The sequence below is a fragment of the Carassius auratus genome, chromosome 6 (assembly GCF_003368295.1).
Source record: "Carassius auratus strain Wakin chromosome 6, ASM336829v1, whole genome shotgun sequence".
NCBI classification, from domain to species: Eukaryota; Metazoa; Chordata; class Actinopteri; order Cypriniformes; family Cyprinidae; genus Carassius; species Carassius auratus.
Genome location: NC_039248.1, coordinates 4,711,399 through 4,734,238, shown reverse-complemented (window position 1 = coordinate 4,734,238; position 22,840 = coordinate 4,711,399). Strand labels below are relative to the sequence as shown.

The window sequence follows — 22,840 nt, the reverse complement described above, 5'->3', positions numbered from 1 at the left end:
TTATAAGACACTTTGAGTAAAAGTATCTACTATACTATAAATGTCAATGCATGTATGTGCAAAACAAAGAATCTTTGAAGTTTTTAAAAAAGTTTAATAAATCATTTTTATTAACACATTACATACACTATTAAAAAAGTATGAGGCAATCATTTTAAAGTGCAACATCCCTTGGCTGTTTCTTAGCGTTAGGTATACTTGTACCTTTAAACTTCATATAAAGTACCTTTAACACTGTTAATATCAAACAAGTTTTGCACTGCTGTCCCTGAATGATCACTAAGCCTGAGCTACAATAGATACTGGATATTACAATTATAAGGTACATTAATGTGAGGATGTTTTGGTATTGCTCTGCTGTATTTTATTATATCTCATCAGAATCATCCCAGTCGCTGACGGTCACTAAACTGCTCTTGAGAGTGCTACTGGTTCCTGTGTTTGTGAGGCCTGAGAAACACAAAGAAAGAAATCAGAATCACAGCTAGTCTTCACACTATAACTATTACTAATATATTTATTCAATTATTTCAACTTTTAAAAATTACGTTTGCTTAACAATTGTTTGGAAAATATGTACATTTCAGATTAAATAAAAACCTACAGGAGCCTTTCAAGCAATCTGAGTTTCTAAGATGTAAATTATTTGTAGCAATGATTTCTCATTAATAAAATATTTCAAGTTAATAATGAATTCATTGTACTTGTCTTCTGTCCTTTGGCCGCTGAGGAGCCCCACACACTGGTGCTGGTGTCCAGACTCTTGTCCAGGCTGCTCCTCATGGGTACGGGACATTGGCTGGGTTTGGTTACAGCGGGTATATCCTCCAGAGAGGAGATATCCCAGTCGTCATCATCATCATCTTCATCGGCATGCTGAAAGCAACAGGGCAGGACAACACGTTACAAATATAAAAGAGTTATAAAAAAAAACCTTAAAGGGAATACCCACCATTTTCTACTGCGCTTACTAAGACTTCATATTTTTGATTAGAAATCAATAAAAACTACTGTAAAATACAGTATTATTGCAATTTAAAATATGTTTTCTATTTTACATTTAATTAAACTTTTAGTAATTTTGTCATTTTTACTACTTTTTGTTCAATATCTATACAGTTTTCATTTTTATTTCAGTTAGTTTTCTTTAGTACATCGAGTCAAACTAAATAGAAATATGAAATGTTGCCTTATCAACTAGCTGAAATATAATAACTTTTTTAAAAGTTTTTGTATTTTATTTTGGTTCAGTTAACATTTATTGTACTAACATTTATATTGTAAATAGTAAAATTTTTTCATATCATAAATGTATTTATTGTTACTTTTGAAAACTCTATGCATCCTTGCTGAATAAAAACATTAATTTCTTAAAAACTTACAAACCCCAAACATTTGAGCAGTAGTGTATATCTACAATATTTACTACAGTTATGCTGATGAGCTGTATTACCTGAACGAATAAGTGTTGACTGTATTTTTTATCAATAATGTATGTTATTATTTAACCCTCCTTAACATGCGGTTTCTCAATAAGAATTTAATTAAATGCCAAAGTAAGTTTTGAAATGTTCCACCTGTTCTGTTCTGGTAGATTACAATATCACATTTGTTTACCTTTGCATAATGTAAACGTCTGTATCTGTTTAAAGCAGCAGGTCTCACCTTCAGCTCTTTCTTTGCATCTTGCTTTATATTTTTGACAGCTGTTGGCTTTTCAAGCATAATATTAACACCCCCAGCTGGTTTCTTTTGGCCTCGAGCTTCCAGCTGTTTTTCAAGGCTTTTGCTCAGAGTTTTGACATTACCTACAGAAAACACACACACAAACAATACAGATTTGTAACATTTGTGTTTCTAGTTCATTACAACAACTCCACACTGTCCTAACAATAGCAGCGAGTCTTACTGTGAGTAATCTTCTCCATGTTTCCATTCTGGTCAGTGTGTTTGTGCAGCTGTGAGAGGTTGATCTCCACCATCTCGCTGCCGTCGGTCCACTCGCTGTCGCTCTCGCTCAGAGCCGTGAAATCCGTTCTGTCTGCATTGATCACAGCAGCATCGGAGCGCACTGCAGGAGTGTGAGGGGTTTTAGCAGTCTGGGCCTTGACTGTGGTGCTGTTGACCAGAGCGGATTTCTTCTGTGTCTGAGGGGTTTCTTCTTCAGACGATTCCTCTTCCTCAGATGATTCTTCATCAGAGCTGAATGGAGGAGTTCTGCAGGCGAGATGCAATATGCACATTCACACAACCCAGAAAAAGGCATTGTGCAAAATATCACAAATTGATAAAGTGAGAACATAATAAAAGCAGTGATCTGTTCACTTCTGTAATGTGACACTTGATTATCAGTGTTGTAATTTTAGGTTACACTTTATTTTATGGTGTCCTTTTTGCTGTGTAATTATACATTTAAATATTAGAGTAATATTATTTATCTGCATGCACTTACTATACGGTTACTTGCATGTAGTTATGCATAATTAATTGTTATTATAGTAGTAAGTACATGTAACATTTGTTAATTAAAATATACATTAATTGAAAATAAAATATAAACAACTTTATTTTGTTTATTTTTAACATTTGACAAAAAATTTTTTTAGTTAAAGTTGAAGTACTAAAATGATTAAAATAATTACAATAAAAACTAAAACATATATGTAAATGACTAAAAACTAACTAGGCACATTTAAAAGAACAAAAACAGATTAATTAAACATTCATTAAAAATATTATAATTAAAAAAAAATTAAATTATTACAAATACTATAATTGTGCATTAATAATACTAAAATAACACTGTTGATTGGACATGCTTAAATAATAATAAAAAAAACATTATGCCCTACCAAGCTTGGGTATTTTATCAGAAAACAATTAAAAGATAATAAATACATAATAAAACATATATTGTGCATTATTACGAATATACAAATATAAATAGAGTTTGTTTAATTTTTCAGCTTCAAAACACTCCTACTTTCATGAAGGCCAGAGTGAACGCTGCTGTACCTGTGATGTTGTAGCGGTGTGGAGGTCTTGAGCAGGGGGCTGGTTCTGCTGCGTGGAGCTGCTTGTGGGGTGTGCTGCTGTTTAGGAGCAGGGCCTGACTCCACTCGAGTTACTGTAGATGGAAAGCTGCTGGATCTGGGTCTGGACTGAACCACTGCAAGAGAATAAAGCAGAAATCTGCTCTACTGTCTACATAAGCCTTCTAATGCAGCATCCTGACTGAAACAGAACTCATGCATGCCACAAAAACCTGAATTAAGGGGGCAACAAAACATCCACACAAATACAAAGCACTCACAAAAACTGGGGGAAATATTGCATTGTTTAAATGTTAGATACTAGCTTTAATATATTGAACAGTATTCCATATTGTTATTTGTCAGTGATATTTTGGTGTCATTTACATGATGTTATAGTTTTATTACATTTTAAATCATTTTTATGTATTTTTTTCATGACTTTTTCATGTGTCTAAATAGCTTTTATTCATTCATTTTTAGTGTTAGTTACTTTAGTACTTAAACTAAGCAACAACTGTAAGGCTGTAAGGCAAAAACCTTTTAAATGGTTTCAGTTTTAGTTAACGGTAATAAACACGTTGGGAATAGACATAAAACAAATATATTTAAAGCCTTGTTCTCAGGCGATTCCTGACCTTGTTCCTGTTGTTTGGGTTTGGCTGGCCACTGCGTGTTCCTCTCCTTCACTCTCTGCTCCAGTTTATGGCTGATCTCTTTCAGAGCCCTCTGATACGCTGGATCCTCTTCCTGTCTCTTCTGACGATCAGTTACAACCTGGGTCATGGTGCTCTTAAACGCCCCTTTAGAGAGACCACTGACTCCCTGAACAACATGATAGACACTGAGCTTATACAGGCTTCTCAACTGTATAATCTATTAAATATATTTTGGCCATAAGTTATTTTGTAATGCAGGCTGACTCTCTTACCTTGATGCCTAAGCTCTGCAGTCGATCTTCAAGGTTCTGCTGAGCTGCCAGACACATGTCTCTCCTTAAACCCGGGTTCTTCAACAGCTCCTGCACTTCCTGCTGCCATGACCGGCTCTCAGTGTGACCTTCAGAGATGCTAGAGGAATCTGAATATATAAGACGAATGATCAAGGTAAGTGGCACTCACCATGTTGGATGACACAAGCTCTAGAATACATTTTCTGCTACTCTACAATTGCAGTGGCAGATGTTGCCACTCATTAACAAAAAATCAATTTAACATCATATTGGAAAATACTCTTATAGCCTAAAACAGATGGACATCATTGCTCTATAATGCAGCTGCATAGAGACAAAGTAAAACAAACAAAAAAAGGAATACTTTTGTTCAGCAGTGAAGCATTACACTGACCACATGTGACAGTTAAGACATTAATAATGATACGAAAGATTTCAAATTCAAGCAAATGCTGTGCTTTCTATTCTGAAAAGAATCACGGTTTCCACACAATTATTAAGCCACTGAAACGATTCTTGAATACCAAATCAGCATATTATAAGTATTTCTGAAGAATCATGTGACACTGAAGACTCTATTAATGAAAGCTTTGGCATTAGGAAAAAATTACATTTGAAAATATATTAAAATAGAAAACTGTTATTTTAAATTGTAATATTTCACACTATTACTATTTTTACTGTATTTTTAAAATCAATGTAGCCTATATGAGGAATCTTCTGTTGAAAACATTAAAAACTTTGACCTCAAACTTTTGGACAATAGTACAGCATTAGGTCTGACCGATTTTGATAACTAGTTGTTACACATCAAGCTCGTCAACTAATATTTCTGTCCTCACTGACAGTGAATTGCTGGACAAAGCAACAAAGCCAATCAGAATATATTTAATGTTTAAAATACACCATGATTTTGTACTAATGAGATTTGATGCTATGAAGAGGAAAAAAACTACATTTTGTTCATTGTTCTGATCTTGTTTTTGGTAATAAAGAAAAACATGTAAATGCATTGTTCCATAAGCCTGATACTACAACATGCAAAATATTTGATAGTTGCAGTAGGTTATGTATTTTTGAAGAAATTGTATTTCTTTTTTGAAGATTTATCACATCATACCTTAATTAGGTCACAGCGTGTGAACTGTGATCTACGTGATGTTTAGGGATCAATATTAATATTAGACACCATATTATGCAGGGACTTACCACTGAGCACCACTTTAGCTTTAGTCTCTGGAGCCAGGGCAGCAACCGCTGAAACCAAAAATATAAAAAACAATTGTTATTTTTAATTCTGAAGAAAATTCATTTAAGAAGTTGTATTACGTTTGCCCGAAAATATATAGTCTACATACCTTCACGCTGTACTGATATTGCTGGAGGCTTTGACGAGATCTGTTTCATCTGTCACATAAACAAAAGAGCATGTTATTTCTTAAAACAAAAAAAACAAAAAAATGTCAGCAACACTATCTGAGCTGTCACTTCAAACTTATGTTGCACTAAAAGAACAACCTGCATAATGAGGAGCTGACAACACAATCAGTGTGATGATAATTCCCACCCATACACTCCTTCAACACGAACCTAACGATTATGCTGTGGGCTGCTGCGCTAATACAGGAAATCCTGAACAATCGAGCCTCTTCCTGTGCTGGGATACAGTACTGACCTGCTTGTTTTGGGAGGAAATAACCTGCTGTTGCTCCTGCAGCCTGTGGCTCAGCTCCAGCACCTGTCGTCGTGATTCCTCCCGTCCTTCTGACACAGCCGAGCGCATCTTGAACAGCTCCTCCTGAAGCTGATGGAACCGATATAACAGATATGTTGTGGATATATGAGCGATTTCTGTATTTAAACTGCTACATGAGGTCTGTGAGACCTACCAGACTTTTTTCACTGTCATGTTCCTCCTTTATTTTTTGCATTTTCCCTGCCCACTTCACCTCCTGAGTAAAAACAAACATCAGCTTTAAACCTTCTGTAATCTCCATTCTAAAGTGTGGTGAACTGGACTGTCCCAAATCAAATGAGTGTTGTATCTCTTACTTGTTTGTGAAGTTTTTGTTGAAGTTTAACAACTTCCTGCCAGTGTTCATTAATGGGCTGTGTCTGTAACGGCTGCACACATTCCTGCATATTTTTCTGCTGTAATTTTAGCAGCTCCTGAGGAGAGGAAAGCACCAAAATAATGCCATCTCAGTATAATCACATCACATAATATCAATCCTTCTATAAACGTTTGCATTGTATGGTCAATGTATTTTGTCCTTTACAACCATGTTCATTTAAATCCAGCAAATTTGGAAATCCAGCATATAGTATTATAAATATTATTATTGGATATTATTAATTTTGAGCAAGAGAAGGTTGAGTAAATGAAATTAAAACACACTTTTTCTAGGTTTCTGTTCTTTTGATGCATTGAATCCATGTCCCGCTGGCAGGCTTGCTTGACTTCATCTATTTTGCTGTTCATCCGCATCTTCTCTTCTTCTTTCCATATTTCCAGTTGTCTCTTAAACTCTTCCTGCCTTTGAATGAGCTCTTTCTCCTGGAGAAAATAGAGCATGGCATACTTATTTCAAATAACAAAACATTCTATTTAAAACATAGTGTCTCTTTTGTCTCCTTTAACCTGTTTAGCAATGCAGTCTTTCTGCTGTGTCTCCATTTGGGATGTGACCAGGGTCAGCTGCTCCTGTAGTTTGTTGATTTCCTCTTGTAACTTCATGGTCTGAATTTTTTTCTGATTATCAGTTATCAGTTCTAGAAAATATGAGATGCTGTTGTTAACTATACTGAATGTGCACTCGTAGTGTACTTTAATGGGATCGTATGATGTGATTTCCAAGCTCTTGGTGCATGAAGAAGATCTGTAAAGTTGCCCAAAGACTAAAGTCTCAAATCCAAAGAGATATTCTTTATTAAAGTTAAGACTCTGCCACGCTCCCCTAAACTGACTCGTTCAAACACCCCCCCACATCTACGTCACTAAGAAAGAAGCCGTGGTTTCAGTAACCGCAGCTAGTGTTGAAGCAGTCATGTCAGGGAGATGCTGTGTCTAGTTGAAAGCAAAAGCACTTTATTTGGCCTTCCGAAAGTAGGAATTAGGAATTTTTAAGATTACTTAAAACAGAACAGCAACACATTTTATGGTCGACCGTTTCGTGAACCAAGAAGAGGAGGTCATTCTGACTTTGCTACGACAATCTGGCGCTTCTGAATCAGCTACTGTAAGTATGTTTTGTTATTATTTTAAGTATTTGCTATTGACTGGTCAAATGCAGAGTTTTGCGTGTTGTGTGTATGTAAATGCACGTCTGTGTGTGTGTGTGTGTGTGTGTGTTTGAGGACAGGGTCACACAGTGGAGTCAGCTGTTTTAAACGTCAGTGGCTTGTGTACTGTAAACACATACGAGCTTCATCACTGTGTCTGTCACGTGACTCTGTTCCTCTTTCGGGCTTGAACTGATGGTAAAACTAAAGACATTATTAACTGTATTTACATTTATTTTGAAAGATGAAGCTTGCAATTATGGAAAGGAGCGTTACATTTCCGATGAGTGCTTGCTGTGTTCGGCCAATCACAATGCACTGGGTCAGTTGGCCAATCAGAGCAGACTGCACTTGTCAGAAGGAGGGACTTTGTAGAAATGATGCGTTTGAGAGAGGCGGGGAATAGAGGACCTAATATACTGTATTTGAAAGATAATGTGTTTTTTGAACATTAAAGCATGTCAACATATTCTGTTACACCAAATACACAAAACAAGGATCTTTAAATTAGTATCATTTGACCCTTTTAAATCTTAAAGAGTGTACTTAAAGTGTACTTAAAGAGAAATTGTTTAATAACTGAGTTAATGGAAGAAGAATTTGTAAAAGTTTTTAAAAATCACAATGTTATAGTATTTTGTCATGCTTTACAGAAGTACTGTACTTAATTTGATGTGTTGACTGACATACTAAAGCACATGTTAAATAGTAGATTAGAATTTTTATCTGTAATGTGCCATTTTATATTAAGTTAATATATTTTAAATCTACTAAATGGCAACTTTATCATTACAAAGGCATTATTACAAATACATTTATATACATTATATTCAAGTTTCTTTCAATTAACTTTAAGTAATATTTTTTTAATGTATTATAAAAAAATATAAAACATTTTTACTTAATTGCAATTAAAACGCAGTCGCCTGAATACAATACATTTAGTTTGCATTTACGTTTATTCTTTAAAAATTTATATTAAAATTTAAATTAAAATTTAAATTTATGCATTTAGCAGACGCTTTTATCCAAAGTGACTTACAGTGCATTCAGGCTATACATTTTTACATATCATGTGTTCCCAGGGAATCGAACCCCCAACCTTGCGATTGCTTGCTTGCTCTACCAGTTGAGCTACAGGAACACATATTATTTCCAATAAGTGCTCTTTAATAGCATGCTAAAATGTGTACTTGCAAAATACAACAGAAACACAATGTGAAGTGATTCAGCACACAGTTTTTACTCACTGATGTCAGACTCCGTTGGATGTCTGCGCTGCATGTGACTTTGCAGGAAAGAGGCATTCATGAAGGCTTTCTCACAGTGTTGGCACTGAAAGACAAACAAAATCAGGGGCCTGATTAATTTACATGACACAAAATCTGTGGAGAATAATACAGATAACTTATTCTTTAGGTAAGGCTGAGTAAATGATGACAGAATCTTTCTTTTTCGGTGATCTAAAAAGCAAATGTTCCTGGGAGAATCGTTGCTGAAGGTCAAAGTGAACACGAGCCCTGCTCAGGTGATGTGGGAAATCCTCAACACTGCACATCATACACCACATTTAGCAGCCAAAACGCCTGTCTGGTACTCTCAAGCAGATTTAACCACACTGCCACTAATACCCATCACAAACACACGCACTGTGTTTGCCTTTTTTCTACAACAAGACAGGGAAGACTGTCTCCGTTAAACTCCCACTGTGTGACCTAATTGCATTGCTGCACTAACATAACTTCCCAAATCAACTGTGAAATGCAATTATGTGTTTAGGATCCATTGGTGTCAATCCGCAGCCTCAGCAGGTGTTGAACCGAGACCAAGACAGTGGATTACAGAACTGGAGGAACCTCTAGAAAACTGGGTCCAATTTCACATCAAAGTCAAAGGAAAAAAAGATTTTCCAATTAGAAAATTAAGGTTATTGTAAGACCAATACCAAGACCAGTGACATTCTACTTTTTTGTAAAAAAAAAATTAATAAAATGCAACTTATTTATTTATTAATTTTTTCTTAGGGGAAAATTTATCAGATCTAGCTAGGTAATCACTTCATTAATAATGGTTAAAATCACTTGATCCTGAATTAAACAGTAAACCATGAGCATCGCTTTCATTATGATTCTGCTGTCAGGCACCTGTGCTTTTCCTAGCAACAACATGAAACACCAGGTTTTGCCTTGACAACAGCTGGCCGAAATCACGGCCAAATGAGCAAACAGCTGATAAAGCCATGGTACAAACACTGAAATGTTTCTAAAAGCAATGCAACATGCAATTTTATTTCATTGATGAGATGATTGGGAGGGGATGATGGGCATGATGGGGGATGGGTGCTTCGATTGGTTTCCTCCACAGTACAAGTCATCGTCACCAGCCGACGCCATCTGCTCCACTCTCCAAATCCTGAATGCTGTGTCCAAAAAACACTGCGTCTGGTGATTAGCTAATCCTGATTATGGACTTAAAAGTGTTGACATCACCTCATTTAGAATGAATACTAAATTCAGAATGTCTTCCAACAAAAAACCCGACCCTATAGGTTGTTTGTACAAGCTCCTTATTACAACCTATATTTACGTCTTAAAATAAAAAAAATAATGACAGTGTCGTTTTGCATCTGTCGTCATGAAATGACGTATTACTGTAATTATTTAAATGTAATTTGTACATATTTTACTAGGTGACTAATTCATATGAATTTGTACGAATGACCACACCTAACCCCGCCCCTAAACCTACCCTCACAGAAATCATTATTGACATTTTATCAGCACATGTGTCCTCTGGGATCAAAATCATGATCACATGATTGCACATTGTCATATAACACGATGCTCTACCAACTGAGCTATATGAAAGGGCTGTATTTGAGGGATTTGGACAAATGACCTATGCAGGTGTATTGGTTTTAGGACATTTTGCATAAATCACATACATTTACTTGATAAGAAAAGCACATACTGTACTAGTGATGGTAAAGAACTTACTTTTAAAGATGCCATAAAACCAAAATATTTAGTTTTCTTACTTTTAGTCCATGTCTGGTAGCTTTATTGCCGTCTATATGCAAAAAATACTCCTAAAATGTGTTTATATTTTACTTTTTAACAGATATTTACATTAAAAACCTACATGTTTTGTATTATTCATACAGTACTATAGTATTTATTCATATGTAGAATTTTTATGTTTTTATTTATTTTAATAATTTTGCAATATGCTTTCATAATTTTGTTTTTGTTTTTTTTTAAGTATCTTTATTTAGATTTAATTACTTTTTTAGTCATTTTAGTCCTTACGGTGTCTTTTTTAGAAATGGCCTTCTAACTAACAACTAACAGAAATAAAGTCATTTTAAGGATTTTATTTCTGTTAGTTGCAAGGGCATTCCTAATTTCCGTTTCAGTTTTTCAAGTTTATGTTTCTCATCTAATCTTATTATTTTATTTCAGCTTTATGTCACTTCAGATCAGTGATCAGAGCACAGTATGCGAACTGGGATTCAGCCTTAATGTTATGCCTTCACACTGTCAACGGTGAGAAAAGCACACGTTATATTCACAATGAACTGTGAGACGGGTGGAATAGAGTCTGGCCTTGAGGGGGAGGTGACAGGGACAATGAAAATGCTAATACAGTCATTCACACTCCACCACGGGGCTGTACAGACCTTGTGGTAATTGGCACCAATCCCCGTGCTGAACATGGCTTGCTGAGAGGCTATGATCTTCTTCCTCTGCTTCAGTTCCTCCTTTAGTGTCTTGGCTTCCTGGGTTTTTTTCTGCAGCTGGATGCAGAGCTGCTCCCTCTCGCGGTCCTCCGTCTGAAGCCTCTCCTCAGCCGTCTGCAGGCTGATGCTGAGACAGTCCTGGGAGTGCAGCAGGTACTCCACGATCAGCTGGGCTAGCCGGAAAAGCTTAATAAGAGCCGGGTCCACGGGGCTCTGACAGCACCGGCAGCGCTCGCCCTCCACGCTGCAGAACGTCACCTCTGTGATGTGCTCCTGTAGAGCGTGGAAGTCCAATTCAGAAGCCACCCGGTCCACATCCATGGCGTTGATCCGACGCCAGTCCACTTTCTCACGCCGGGCTCTGAACCTGAAGGGCGGAGGGATGCCGGCGGCTCCGGAGGATGTAAGCGGTCCGGACATGGGGGATGCGGCTGGTCTGCTCTGGCTGCCGGATGAGGGCTGACTCCAAGGAGAGCTCAACAGAGACAGGATCCCTGCTGAAGAATGGGTCCCCGGGGGATCTGACGGGTAGTAAACATTGTCATAAAACGGCTGCAGGGGGGAAACAAAAAGCTAGGTGAAAAAATAGGCATTTCTGATTAATAAACCAGCCCATTTCTCAAGGTCACGTGTTTAAAAACATTCCTGATTGATTCCACCACTGTAAGCTAATCGTTACCAGCTAACAGCAACAACACAAGCAGGTCCACATGACTACGAGCGTTCATTAAACAGGTTACATGCGGGAATAAAACGGTTAAACTGTCGATATATGTTGAATTACACCTTTTTCGCTGATTCGTGCTGTCGCTTGCCTCCTTACCATCTTGCTGTTTTTGTGAAGTCTTGATGAATGGTCGGAGCAGTTTCAAGGCGTCTTGTGCGTTTCTATGGAAACAAGAGCGCGTGTCCCAGTTTGCACAGCACACACTGCACGAGAACAGAGAGGAGGAGAAGCACGTGGATGTTAAAGGTCTTTTACATGATTTTACCTGCTATTTGTCATTTAAGAGAGATCATTTTTTATCACGTATTATTTCGTAAAATTATTATTTATTTTTTTGATCTTAAACGGTTTTCTTTTTCTAAAGGATATATTACTGATAATCAGATTGTTGTTTATTTACAATTATTATTGTATTATCCCACACTAACTACTTACTTCACATATAAGGTATATGTTTCTTGTTCATGACTACGTTTGAAAACTGTTTAAAAGGAATGGAAAGCGAATATACGAGCTAAATGTGCATGTTCGCCTTATTACATTTTAATGCTATCTCCTTTAATATTTTTTTATTCAGATATATAAATACTTCAAAGAAAATGAAAAGTATTTCTGCATTGTGAGATACTATTACTTTCATTTCATTTTTTTATTTACGGCGGCAAATACTGCCCCTTTAGTATTCTGTAATATATCACTATTTTTTTCACTTTACAACAATACAGTGATTAAACTGGGTACTTAAAATTTGTAGGTTTAATGTCACAACGTAACATAATTTTTTTTTTTCTTTTAGGTAAATATTAATATCTTAATGATTTTAAACAGGCTTCATTGCCTTCATGATAAATATAAAGTATATGTAAGTTATGTATGTATTTATTTTACTTTTTTCGTTTGAGAATGAAATGTGGCCTGGATGTTCTTTACAGATCTCATGAGATTTTACCTTTTTCCGTCATACAGACTCTGAACGTCTCTCTGTCTAGACTAGACTAACGTTAGAGCATTTCAACAGTCTTCTTCTCAGATTACTGCCCCTTTAAAACATCTCAAGTTGGGACAAGCTCAGTTAGGAACAAAAGGGTGACTCGTGCACGAGAACGGTACAGAAATATTGCTTAAACCAGAAGACAACGTCTACATTTCAATTCAATACAACGAAGTGAGGAATAAATATAAAATAAAGTTAGTTTTCGGCCATTTCCGGCAAACCGAAGAGTTTTGGAGACTCTCAGTCATCGCCGAGTAACGGGAAGAACAGATGCCATGGCTCTTAACGTTACCTCTCGGCGAAGAAGTTTTTGCAAACAATCCGTGCAGAAGTACGTCAAAACCTGGCCATCCTAAAATCCGCTTCAGTCCTGCGCTGCGAAGAAAACAAACGATACACGGTTTTGGTGAACTTTAACACATGCAGGAACAAACCGATTCCCCCAAAAGTGTGAGAGCTCCAGCGCGCCGTGACGTCACACAGCGCATTCCTGGCGCGAGCCTCGTCTCATCTCCGGGGCTCGAGGAGGGGAAGGGCCTCGCAGGAGTCCCGCAGGGAGCATCCACACACAAACCTACTGACGGTGGTGGGAAGGTTACTTTGCAAATATAAAAAGTTATGACAAGTTACCCTAATTAATATGTAAGTAGTGCAACTATTTAAATTACTTATTAAAATAATACAGGCCTATAAGTGATTACATTTGATTACTTTTCAAAATGTCTAATGTTTTCAGCTGTTAGTAATTTTCAAACATTATTTTTTTTTTGTTTTTGGCTGCTACTATTGTGCTCATTTGTAAGTTGCTTTGGACAAAAGTGTCTGCTAAATGACTAAATGTTAATGTAAAGCAGGTAGGGTTAACCTGCATATGCAAATCTTTGCATAGGCTATTAAAAAATAATAATAATAAATAAGAAATTACCATAACTTTTATTGACAATTGGGCTGTTCTTTTGTGCGATAAAGCTACAGATATTAAGAAATATTCAACTTCAACTTTATTAATACCGGATTATTTACACAATAATATGAAATCTAAAATGATGCCTGAAAGGAACTTAATGTGAAACCAGATGGAAATAAATTTGAATTCATGAAAGGATGGAATCTGACAGGATTAAAATAAAGAGCTACAGGTTTGCTTTTGCTTTTGCTAAGATAACAGAAAAAATGTCAAGTTCATTCTTCTAAATTGTGAAATAAATTGGTTTAAAGTGAGACAAAGCAACTAATACTTTAATGCTTCAAAATATAAAATGTCACCTATATCATCATATATTAAGATTATTAATATGGTATAGTCTATATGTATGTGTGTACATATAAAAATACACAAAATAACAGGAACGAGCATAGGCTAGACATGCACATATTGATATGCTTTTAAGAATGTTACTCATTTGCTTTATGCATTTTGACTAGGCTATAATTTGTTTCATATTAATATAAGAGTACAATTTAAAATATAAAAGTAAAGATTACAATCCATCATACTATCTCCAGTTTACAATTTCTTAGCGGATGTCGCCATCCAGTGGTATTTATTAGACGGTGCTTTATTAGCGTGCAGGTGTGAAGAACATTTCCAAATGCTCAAATAATCTCATTTGTATTATCTGTCATTTTATTGAGCTTTCTTAGATGTATTTACAATCTCCTGGTGCTTCCCATTAGTCTGTTATATATAATTGCAGTAGGCTATACACAGAGGAATGCACAGATATTAGTGTTTACACCAGAGTGCAAACAGAATAGAATCCTGAAAGGCCATGAAAAGATTTTGCATGCTGCTGTTTTCAGCCGGGTGCAAATAGCATTTATTTTCAATAGGCTTATATAGCACCAAAAGCTTTTAGTCTTAATAGGCCTGAATCATAATGAGACTATTGCTTGATATTGTACGTGGAATTAAATGCATTTTCAATTAGTGAGCATTTAGAAAGCATTTTAGGCTATTATACGTGTGTGTTATGATTTGGATATCTCATGATTTATCTTGAGTTAGAGGTTGTGCACTACCAAATCACAACCAATACACACACACACACACACACACACACACACACACACACACACTGTTTATGTTTATATATTCCAAAGGATCAAAGGACAAGATTTTAGTAATGTTTAAAATATACATTTATTAAATTGACTTCTATCTAAAGATTTCTATCTTACACAAATACTGAATTTGAGAAAATTTATTACAAATGATTAGCGTTAGAGAGACACTCAACAAGTGCCTTTTCTCGAAGATAAATATTTTCTTTGGTATCAGAGAAACATTCTGTACATTAATATCTCTGTAGTAACATGATATATATATATATATATATATATATATATATATATATACCTTTACAGCATGTTCATTTCTACATTCACTAGTACATTTTAACAATTTAAGAAATATAAATTAACATCAGTTAATGTATTAGGAAGGAACACGATTTAACAATGATCAACAGTAAATTAATAAATTAATCTAGATTAATAAATGCTGTAAAATAATTGTAACATGGTGTGATACCGTTTCTTTAAACACTGGATTAGACAGCTGAGTCTATGGGGGGCAGGCTGGGTCTAACAGACTGGCTTTCTTGTGTTCCTCTCCTCCCTTTACTCGCTCTGGTTCCTCTGCTCTCTCTGTATGATTGGTGTGAAGAAGGGATGATGACTGTGGTGGGTCTGGACGAGCCCGGCAGCATGTACGTCCGTCTGGTGCGTGCTGTCATGTAGGTTGGGGGTTTTCTGGGTTGTTTATTAAACCTGAGTAAAAGACAGAAGAGTTGTCAATGTACTACATATTCATTAAATGTTTTATATTATTATTGTGCTTATTTCAGTGTAGATATATACAGTGCAACAAACCAGACCTTTTAGGGAATGACTCTCTCCAAGAGAAATAACACATGACTGCACTTCCACAAATAAGCAGACACGAACCCCCCCAACCGATGAACAGAGCTGCACCGAGCTCAAACCTGAGAAACAAAAGTCATTAAATTTAAAGCTAAGTTTTTTTATTTTTTTATTTTTTATTTTTTATAACATTTTCAATGTAATGCTAATGGTAGGCCTACTATGACTTCTAATAAGGCAAATTTCATTGTAAATCCTCTGTAATTATGACAATTATAATACAACAGTAAATTACACTCACTTAACTCTAGGGGTCTTTAGAGTTACAAAATCACTACTTTAAGAGCTCATACCTTACCAGCTACATTTTATACATGGTACTTTTTTAGGTTCACAGCTGATTAGAAGGCTATTGATGAATAATTAACATTTTAATAATTACATAAAATAAAGATTTATTTGAAATTACACAAAATGCCAAATTTAATTAAAATGCTGAATTCAAATTTAATTAAATGATGAATTAATTTTCCATTTCACTGAATATATCCTAAGACTGATGATACACAGGGCCACTTTTTGAGCAATTTTGCTGGGCAACTTTTTTGAGTAATGTTGCTTGTGCACTTTCTAATTGAGAATGGGTAACAAATGTCTATCTGGATACTTTAGAGTGGCCGTGGGCCCTGTGTCTCACCTGGTTGCCTGTTGACGACAACATTTACCAAAGTAGCCCGGCAACATTGCTTAAAAAGTTGCTCCGTGTATCATCAGCCTAAGTCTATTACACTATTTCCACAGCCATTTATTTTGAAATATAGGCTGATACTTTTTTTTTCTCCAGTCTGTCTGTAATAAATTTATTGTGTCACTGGTTTTCTGCATCTCATGCAATGAGTTCAAAATTTAATGTAAATGGGACATTATTAATTATTAATTTAGTTTGAATCACTTACTTAGGACTACACAATTAATCGAATTTCTAATCGCAATTACAATTATGAATGCCACAATTACGTAAGCGTTCAAAGCGGAAATTAATTGTTCAAAGTACATTTACGTTAATTTTTTTTTTGCTTTCTACATGTTATCTTAAGGGTTTTTCCTATTATTTTAATTTTAGTTTTAGTATAACTTAATAATACTAGTATATTTTTACTTTTTATAATTTGAAGAAAGCAATCCGATGTATAGTTGACATTTGAGGCTTAATAGCTACTATAGAAAAGCACTAAAAGTTTTTCAGTTTGTTTATTTTCATCAAACAATGGTATAAACATCATTCAATGTAAATTGTGATAATAGTAATTAATAATTGCAATTACAATTTCAAGGGAATAATCGACAATTATGATCTTTGACATAATCGTGCAGACCTATCTCTACTGCCACCTTTATTTATTAATTTGGTTAGATTAGTTATTAAATTAGCATTTTTGGACTTTTTAAAGTTACAAGTTTTTTAATCCAAAAGAGCAAGATATGCCCTTAGATATGTCATAATTAGTCCATCACTTATCTACTTCATAAAAATAATAACATCATTTACACAACTAGAACTTTTAAAATTAGACATACAGTATGACCAAAATAAAAGTAACATTTACGTACTTTAATTCTAAGAAATATGGATCCACAAACTCTGAACGCACTTTTTCTCCCCACCAGGAGTACACTATCATACCACAAAAACCTGCCAAACAGACACAGCAACACATCAGTTTATGATACTCAGTTTATGCGTAATGCAGAAATGTTCATGAAGAAAGGTTTGTACCAGATGCCATGTACGTCAACGCTGCTGCAAATGTAACTCTGGCGTTGGCGAGCTCAGAACCTCCGATTTTGGTACATTTCATCCCAATAAGAGCGAGAACAGCCCCCCAGAAGCCAAAGATCACAGAGACGACAGCCAGGGCCCTGGATACATGGAGGAAAACTAACAACCAGAGAGAGAGAGAGAGAGAGAGAGAGAGAGAGAGACTATTAATGATCCTGCAGTAACATGAAATCATGAAATAAGGCCAGATTTCTTCCTCACCAGGCAGGTCCATCATGGAGGGGTAGTATTTACAGTCAGATACTCCTGTGGTGTCTGCGACACAGTCCATCCAGAGGTTGGAATAGTAATCACCGGCGCTGAGAACCACAGACGCACTTTCTGAGACGACCCAGTACTCAGTGGCCAGAGTGGAACAATTCAGAACCCAGCCACACAGACAGGACACAAAGCAACCGATCTCCACATACATCACCACTGTTCGCTGCCTCATGCTGCCGGCTTAAAGAGCAGAGAAAGAAAATGTGTATGTGTGCAGACAAAAAGCTATGGTGAGAGCGCTGCGTGTATTTCTAAAAGGCTTCGAGTCAGTAATGAAATGAGATTAAGCACTGATGGTTGTCTCCTCCCGTTTTTGGAACCGTTTTTCTGCAGTTTACAGCGTGAAACTGGTAAAACGACATGGTTTGACCTCATCAGCAGTTTTCATTACCAGAGGGTATTCCCATGCTTACCCAGATTCCAAGTATTTCTAGGAAAATGGTTTTTAAAAAAACCTCCAATGCATTTTTCATGATCTAGAACAAGTGAATTTAAAGAACAAATTAAAGCCAATATGTCATGAAAACACAGCTTGTTTCTCAGTCAAAATGAATTATAATTTGAAATTAAACATTTTTGAAAATTAAATCAAATAGTGCTACCTATAAAACTGACCAGATGAAGTTATGAAAGTAGAACGGATGTAATACAAACACTGCATTTGGATGCAATGCCAGTGTTTTTCTAGTATTATATATTTGCATTAATATTTTGAATTATATTATCATATATTACAATAATATGTTATAAAGATATATTATCTTTGTTTTCTGCCTTTGAAAACAAAATGTGTGCTAAATGACGACCTCTTGACCCAGTTTTTGTTGAAGCATTTATTGCTCATTGTACTTGTGATGATCTTGTTTGTACAGGTTGTCTTGTTTTTGAAATATAATCTCTGACAGAACATCAGCTGGTTACTGGGTATGAAGCATCCTGGGAATACTGAGAGTCCATTGTAATTAAGATACTGATCTAACATACAAAGTTTAAAATGACATGAAATGTATGCACTGTTTATGTATAAACAACATTCGGCTATTTCAGTGCAACCAGCATAAAATGAGAAAAATCTAGATAATTAAAGAAAGAGTCAAATAAAGGATGAGTCGGCTTAATGCTGATCTTCTTCAGATAAGCAATACATGAGGAGTATAAACACTTAGTCTGTACAGCACGTTCAGCATTGCTCTGTTTGTTTTAATTAATGTATTCTGATGCACTGTGTTTTAATAATGTCTTCTGTTTTCAAGTAAAGTAAAAATTACAGTGGAGTGAATGCATGAAGATGTTTGCATTTGATCAGAATTACTGTTAGCGTGACATCTTCAGTTGATAAATTTTCTCTTAAACTGTTCAACATAATCTTTAAACTAAGTTTTGATGTCGAAGTTATGATACTGTAAGTAATAATTATGTAATACAAATCTGAAATTGTGAAATGAAAAGTCAGAATTATCAGATAAAACTTCATTTTTATTGCTTAAAAGTCACAATATGAGATAAGTGAACCATTAAAAGTAAAACTTATAAGATAAAAAGTCATGACAAACGTTGATTTATGAGATACTAGCTTATGTCAGATATGGTCAAAATTATATGGGAGCCCATTTCTGCCATAAAATGGTTAATCATCATTTATGACTCAACTAACATACTTACATAATTATCAAATAAAATGTTAAACTATTAGATAAACGGTCATAATTACGACATCAAAATTCTAAATTAGGATAAAAATGGATCATTATGATTTTTTTTGTTTTTTAATTTGTGTCTCACTAAACTTCATTGACCAGCTAGTTTCCAATACTCAAACAAATTAAGTTTATTTGAACTGTAAATACACGATTACGTGTTTCAACACAGAATTAACCCTGATTTACAACTTTAATGCTGATTTATTAACTACTTTTAGAGTTTAAAATAAACCGATTCTATGTGGCAGCGCATGCCACATTAAGCAAATACCGCCAGATGGCGCATTTCTGCTTCTGTTTTCTGTTTGATTCTATGTGCGCTGTCTTTTACTTTAATTTAAACAAAGTGATTATTTTCACATTAAGTGAATTTGTGTCTTGAAATGTGACTCATGATATTGAATCATTTTCTTTAACGTGCAGAATTTCTATTAACATAAACAATTAAAATAAAATCAAAAAGTAAAAAGAAAAAAAATAATACACTCTATTCTTACAGCTGTTCCCCGTTCATCCCCCCCCCCCGTTTCTTTAGATATGGAAATTATACAAAGACAAAGGAGAGAAGCTTCTTCTCACAGGAATGTTTCAGTTTTTTTGTTATACCAGCATTCATTTTAATAAAAAAAGCATTACTCCATGTTATAAAACACACACACACACACACACACACACACACACACACATAAGAGGAGGTCAAACTAAAAGCAGTCATGTATCAGTCCAGCCTTTATTACTATCCTGTCAGGTCAGTAATGACGATTAAGATACTGGCAGAATCTTAAATGGCTCACATCAATTCTGAAATGAACCCCTGTTCATAAGTTACACAAGAAAGCTTACTGGACTGTCTCTAAACTACAACAGCTTTCACTGTGGGATACATGTATGTAACCATAAAGACTGCCCAAAACATGAGGTAAATGTTCAGTGACACAGTCAGAGATGACAATTATTGTGCGTTTGACAGCACACGTAATTTTCTACAGTAATCAGTTCGTTAAACCCTTCATTTAGACCTGTTGACCGTTAACTGCAGATCAAGGAGAGGTCTTGGTGTCAGTGCATGAAATGTGAAGAGGAGAGCATTTGCTTCATTTATTCTGAATCTCCTGTTGTGGAAACCCTGTATTTTACATTTCACCCTGGCAGAAGTTCAGGAGCACTGCTGTTGGACCTGCTCCAGCCAGCTAAAGTGTTCCCATTAAAACCAAACAGACATCAGCGGCCCACCATCATTTCTCAAACAGCTCTTCCCGTTTTCCCTTCCTGGAATACTCAATTATCTGGCCCTTATTTAATAAAATACAGCTTTAAAATGATCAATCTCAATGTGAAGCTGCCCATATTCCTCCCCAGCACTCCAAACCCACGTTACACTGACATTTACGCACCATTTACTCACAGCACATGCTGCTCCTCAGACACATTTAGGGCCATTTCCCCTTAAAGGCCTAGAAAATCTTCTTCTTGAAGCAAATTTTGTAGAAAAGAAACATTGTCCGTTATGTTTATTATGATGGCAAGATGGCTTTCTATGGGATATCTTGGATATTATGAGGCTTCCGGAATCTCTTAATTGAAATTCAAGATGCTTCAACACTGGTTAAGATGACAAGAAGACATACAGAAACATAAATACACACAGTAACACACATACAGTATACAGTATATGAAACAGTTTCTTTGAAAAAAGAGCATTTTGTAAAATGGAGCTTCATTTGGAGGAAAGAAACGCTTCAGTAACCACATCACAGTTCACCTGTGTGCTCTGACACACACACACACACACACACACACAACATGTGTCTTATTAAGGGTGACTTTGGTCTCTTCCAGCAAGAAAAAAAGAAATACGGACAGAACTAACCTCTAACAGAAACCTTTTTATTTTCCTCAACACTTCCTTCAACAGCAGTCGATTTTTCATTAAGATGAACTTAAGCAATGGTCAAGAAATGTCCCACAACACGTCGGCGTATATGAAATAAAACAAGATGTGCAGACGGACACTGAATGACCTGCTGTGCCTCACAGCACTGATGAGAGAAATATTATCCAGATCCGTCCAGATCATATTGATGCTGACACTCGCTTACACGTCCTCACACACAGGACACAAATGATGACTTTGAGACTTCTGTGACTTCGAGACTCTTTTTGAACAGCTTTTTTCTGTCTGTGTGTGAGGAGAGTGACCTGAAGACGATGAGAAGAGAAGGTGTGGAGCTTCTGCTGCTTTCAGAAATGAGAAATAGTCTGTCTGTCCTTCTCAGTTTTTATGTCAGGTCCATTCTGCATGTGAGTCTTGCCTTCAAGAAGAGACACGGCACAATAACATTTTATAAGACATCAGTCTTGTCAGTGCAAACTGAGGAGAGATGAACAGTTTTATTGCACTGATCTTCACTTAAGAGAGAAACAATGTTTTTACTTGTGTTTCTAACTCTCTGAAGAATTAGTATTATTCTTTATCATTTTCTGCTGGAGGCATCATAAGGCATAAATTTGATATGAAGAGCAAAAAATAGCATGTGGATTCCTGAGACTCTAAAGCCATCAGCATCATGTCTAAAACAGGTAATTAATACAAACATAGTAAGTGCATTAGTGGTTTGCATAATAAATGAAGTCAAGTATTCCCTTGTTTTTCCAAGTCCGATTCAAGACATCTATCTGTTCATCTGCTTTATGAATTTAGATAAAAGCAACTGGCTGCTCTGAGATGTTGGGCAGTATCAATTCATTAAACAAGTCATTATTATTAACTAACTTACAATTTAAACACAGCAAAATGCTTTGCATATTTTTGTTCCAACAATGAAAATAGCTCAAGGAGAATCAGAAAGCAAAAACCAAATAAGCCAAGCACATTTCTGAAGCTGTGAATTTTTGAAAGAATCGATGTTTTCGAGCCAATTGGTTGGGCGAACTATTCAACGACTTACTCGCATGCACATTTGCAGTCTTGGCCACTTGAGAGTCTGTGCATGTGACAGGAAAAGAAGTAAGTACAAGATTATGACAAGTCAGACAATACCAAAGCTCAGTGCCCTTAATATGCATTAAAGTAGTAAGCAGACAAGTGGTCAAGTGCAAAGACAGCAAATGTGGGTATTCGTACAAGTCACTTATAGTCAATGTTCTGAATGAATCTATTGAGTGAATGATTCAAATGACTCACTCATAAAGATTGTCACTTCGTTCTTGAATTTGTCAGTTGCTGTGTTTGAAATCGCTCCTTATACCTTCATTCACTACTTTCTATATCAGTCCACTAATATAGTCCAGTTAGAGGAGTATGAATACGAATGAGTGAATTGATATGTGTGGATACAAACAACAGATTCCATCTCCAATGTGAAAACATGAAAATATGGGCACCCTGAAGTATGTGCAAAGGGAATAATTTATTGACAGAGCAGTTTTCAGAGCAAAGAAACTGTCA

The 22,840-nt window shown here is 35.7% G+C and overlaps 2 protein-coding genes across 5 annotated transcripts; both read right to left on the bottom strand.

The window, feature by feature from the left end:
- Window positions 1-80: 80 nt before the first annotated feature.
- Window positions 81-13,194, bottom strand: dzip1 (DAZ interacting zinc finger protein 1). 4 transcript variants are annotated; one of them, XM_026257152.1, is made up of 18 exons: window positions 13,019-13,194; window positions 11,792-11,935; window positions 10,946-11,526; window positions 8,517-8,601; window positions 6,626-6,756; window positions 6,383-6,541; window positions 6,037-6,153; window positions 5,874-5,936; window positions 5,660-5,788; window positions 5,343-5,391; window positions 5,194-5,241; window positions 3,964-4,112; window positions 3,671-3,857; window positions 3,016-3,169; window positions 1,910-2,217; window positions 1,666-1,808; window positions 705-876; window positions 81-450 (listed from the first exon to the last, which is right to left on the bottom strand). In XM_026257152.1, the coding sequence occupies exons 2-18, from the start codon at window positions 11,829-11,831 to the stop codon at window positions 368-370; spliced, it is 2,598 nt and encodes an 865-aa protein (XP_026112937.1). In that variant the 5' UTR covers window positions 11,832-11,935; window positions 13,019-13,194; the 3' UTR covers window positions 81-367. The 4 variants fall into 4 exon arrangements, with proteins under 4 accessions (XP_026112937.1, XP_026112944.1, XP_026112953.1 ...); XM_026257159.1 differs by having other exon boundaries at window positions 10,946-11,557; window positions 11,829-11,935; XM_026257168.1 differs by having other exon boundaries at window positions 10,946-11,557; window positions 13,019-13,193.
- A 2,063-nt stretch (window positions 13,195-15,257) lies between these two features.
- On the bottom strand, window positions 15,258-19,799 carry LOC113091615 (claudin-10-like). Its single transcript, XM_026257191.1, has 5 exons — window positions 17,633-19,799; window positions 17,369-17,530; window positions 17,203-17,284; window positions 15,606-15,713; window positions 15,258-15,498 (listed from the first exon to the last, which is right to left on the bottom strand). Exons 1-5 carry the CDS (start codon window positions 17,862-17,864, stop codon window positions 15,279-15,281), a joined length of 804 nt encoding a protein of 267 aa, XP_026112976.1. The 5' UTR covers window positions 17,865-19,799; the 3' UTR covers window positions 15,258-15,278.
- Between the last annotated feature and the right edge of the window lie 3,041 nt (window positions 19,800-22,840).

Coding starts and splice junctions, on each gene's coding strand:
- dzip1 (XM_026257152.1), bottom strand. CDS start 11,831: ATGGTAAGGAGGCAAGCGACAGCACGAATCAGCGAAAAAG. Junction 3,858..3,963: donor TGCAGAGCTTAGGCATCAAG/GTAAGAGAGTCA, acceptor CATGTTGTTCAG/GGAGTCAGTGGTCTCTCTAA. Junction 2,218..3,015: donor ACACCGCTACAACATCACAG/GTACAGCAGCGT, acceptor TCTCGCCTGCAG/AACTCCTCCATTCAGCTCTG.
- LOC113091615 (XM_026257191.1), bottom strand. CDS start 17,864: ATGAGGCAGCGAACAGTGGTGATGTATGTGGAGATCGGTTGCTTTGTG. Junction 17,285..17,368: donor GTTGACGTACATGGCATCTG/GTACAAACCTTT, acceptor TCTGTTTGGCAG/GTTTTTGTGGTATGATAGTG. Junction 15,499..15,605: donor AGAGAGTCATTCCCTAAAAG/GTCTGGTTTGTT, acceptor TCTTTTACTCAG/GTTTAATAAACAACCCAGAA.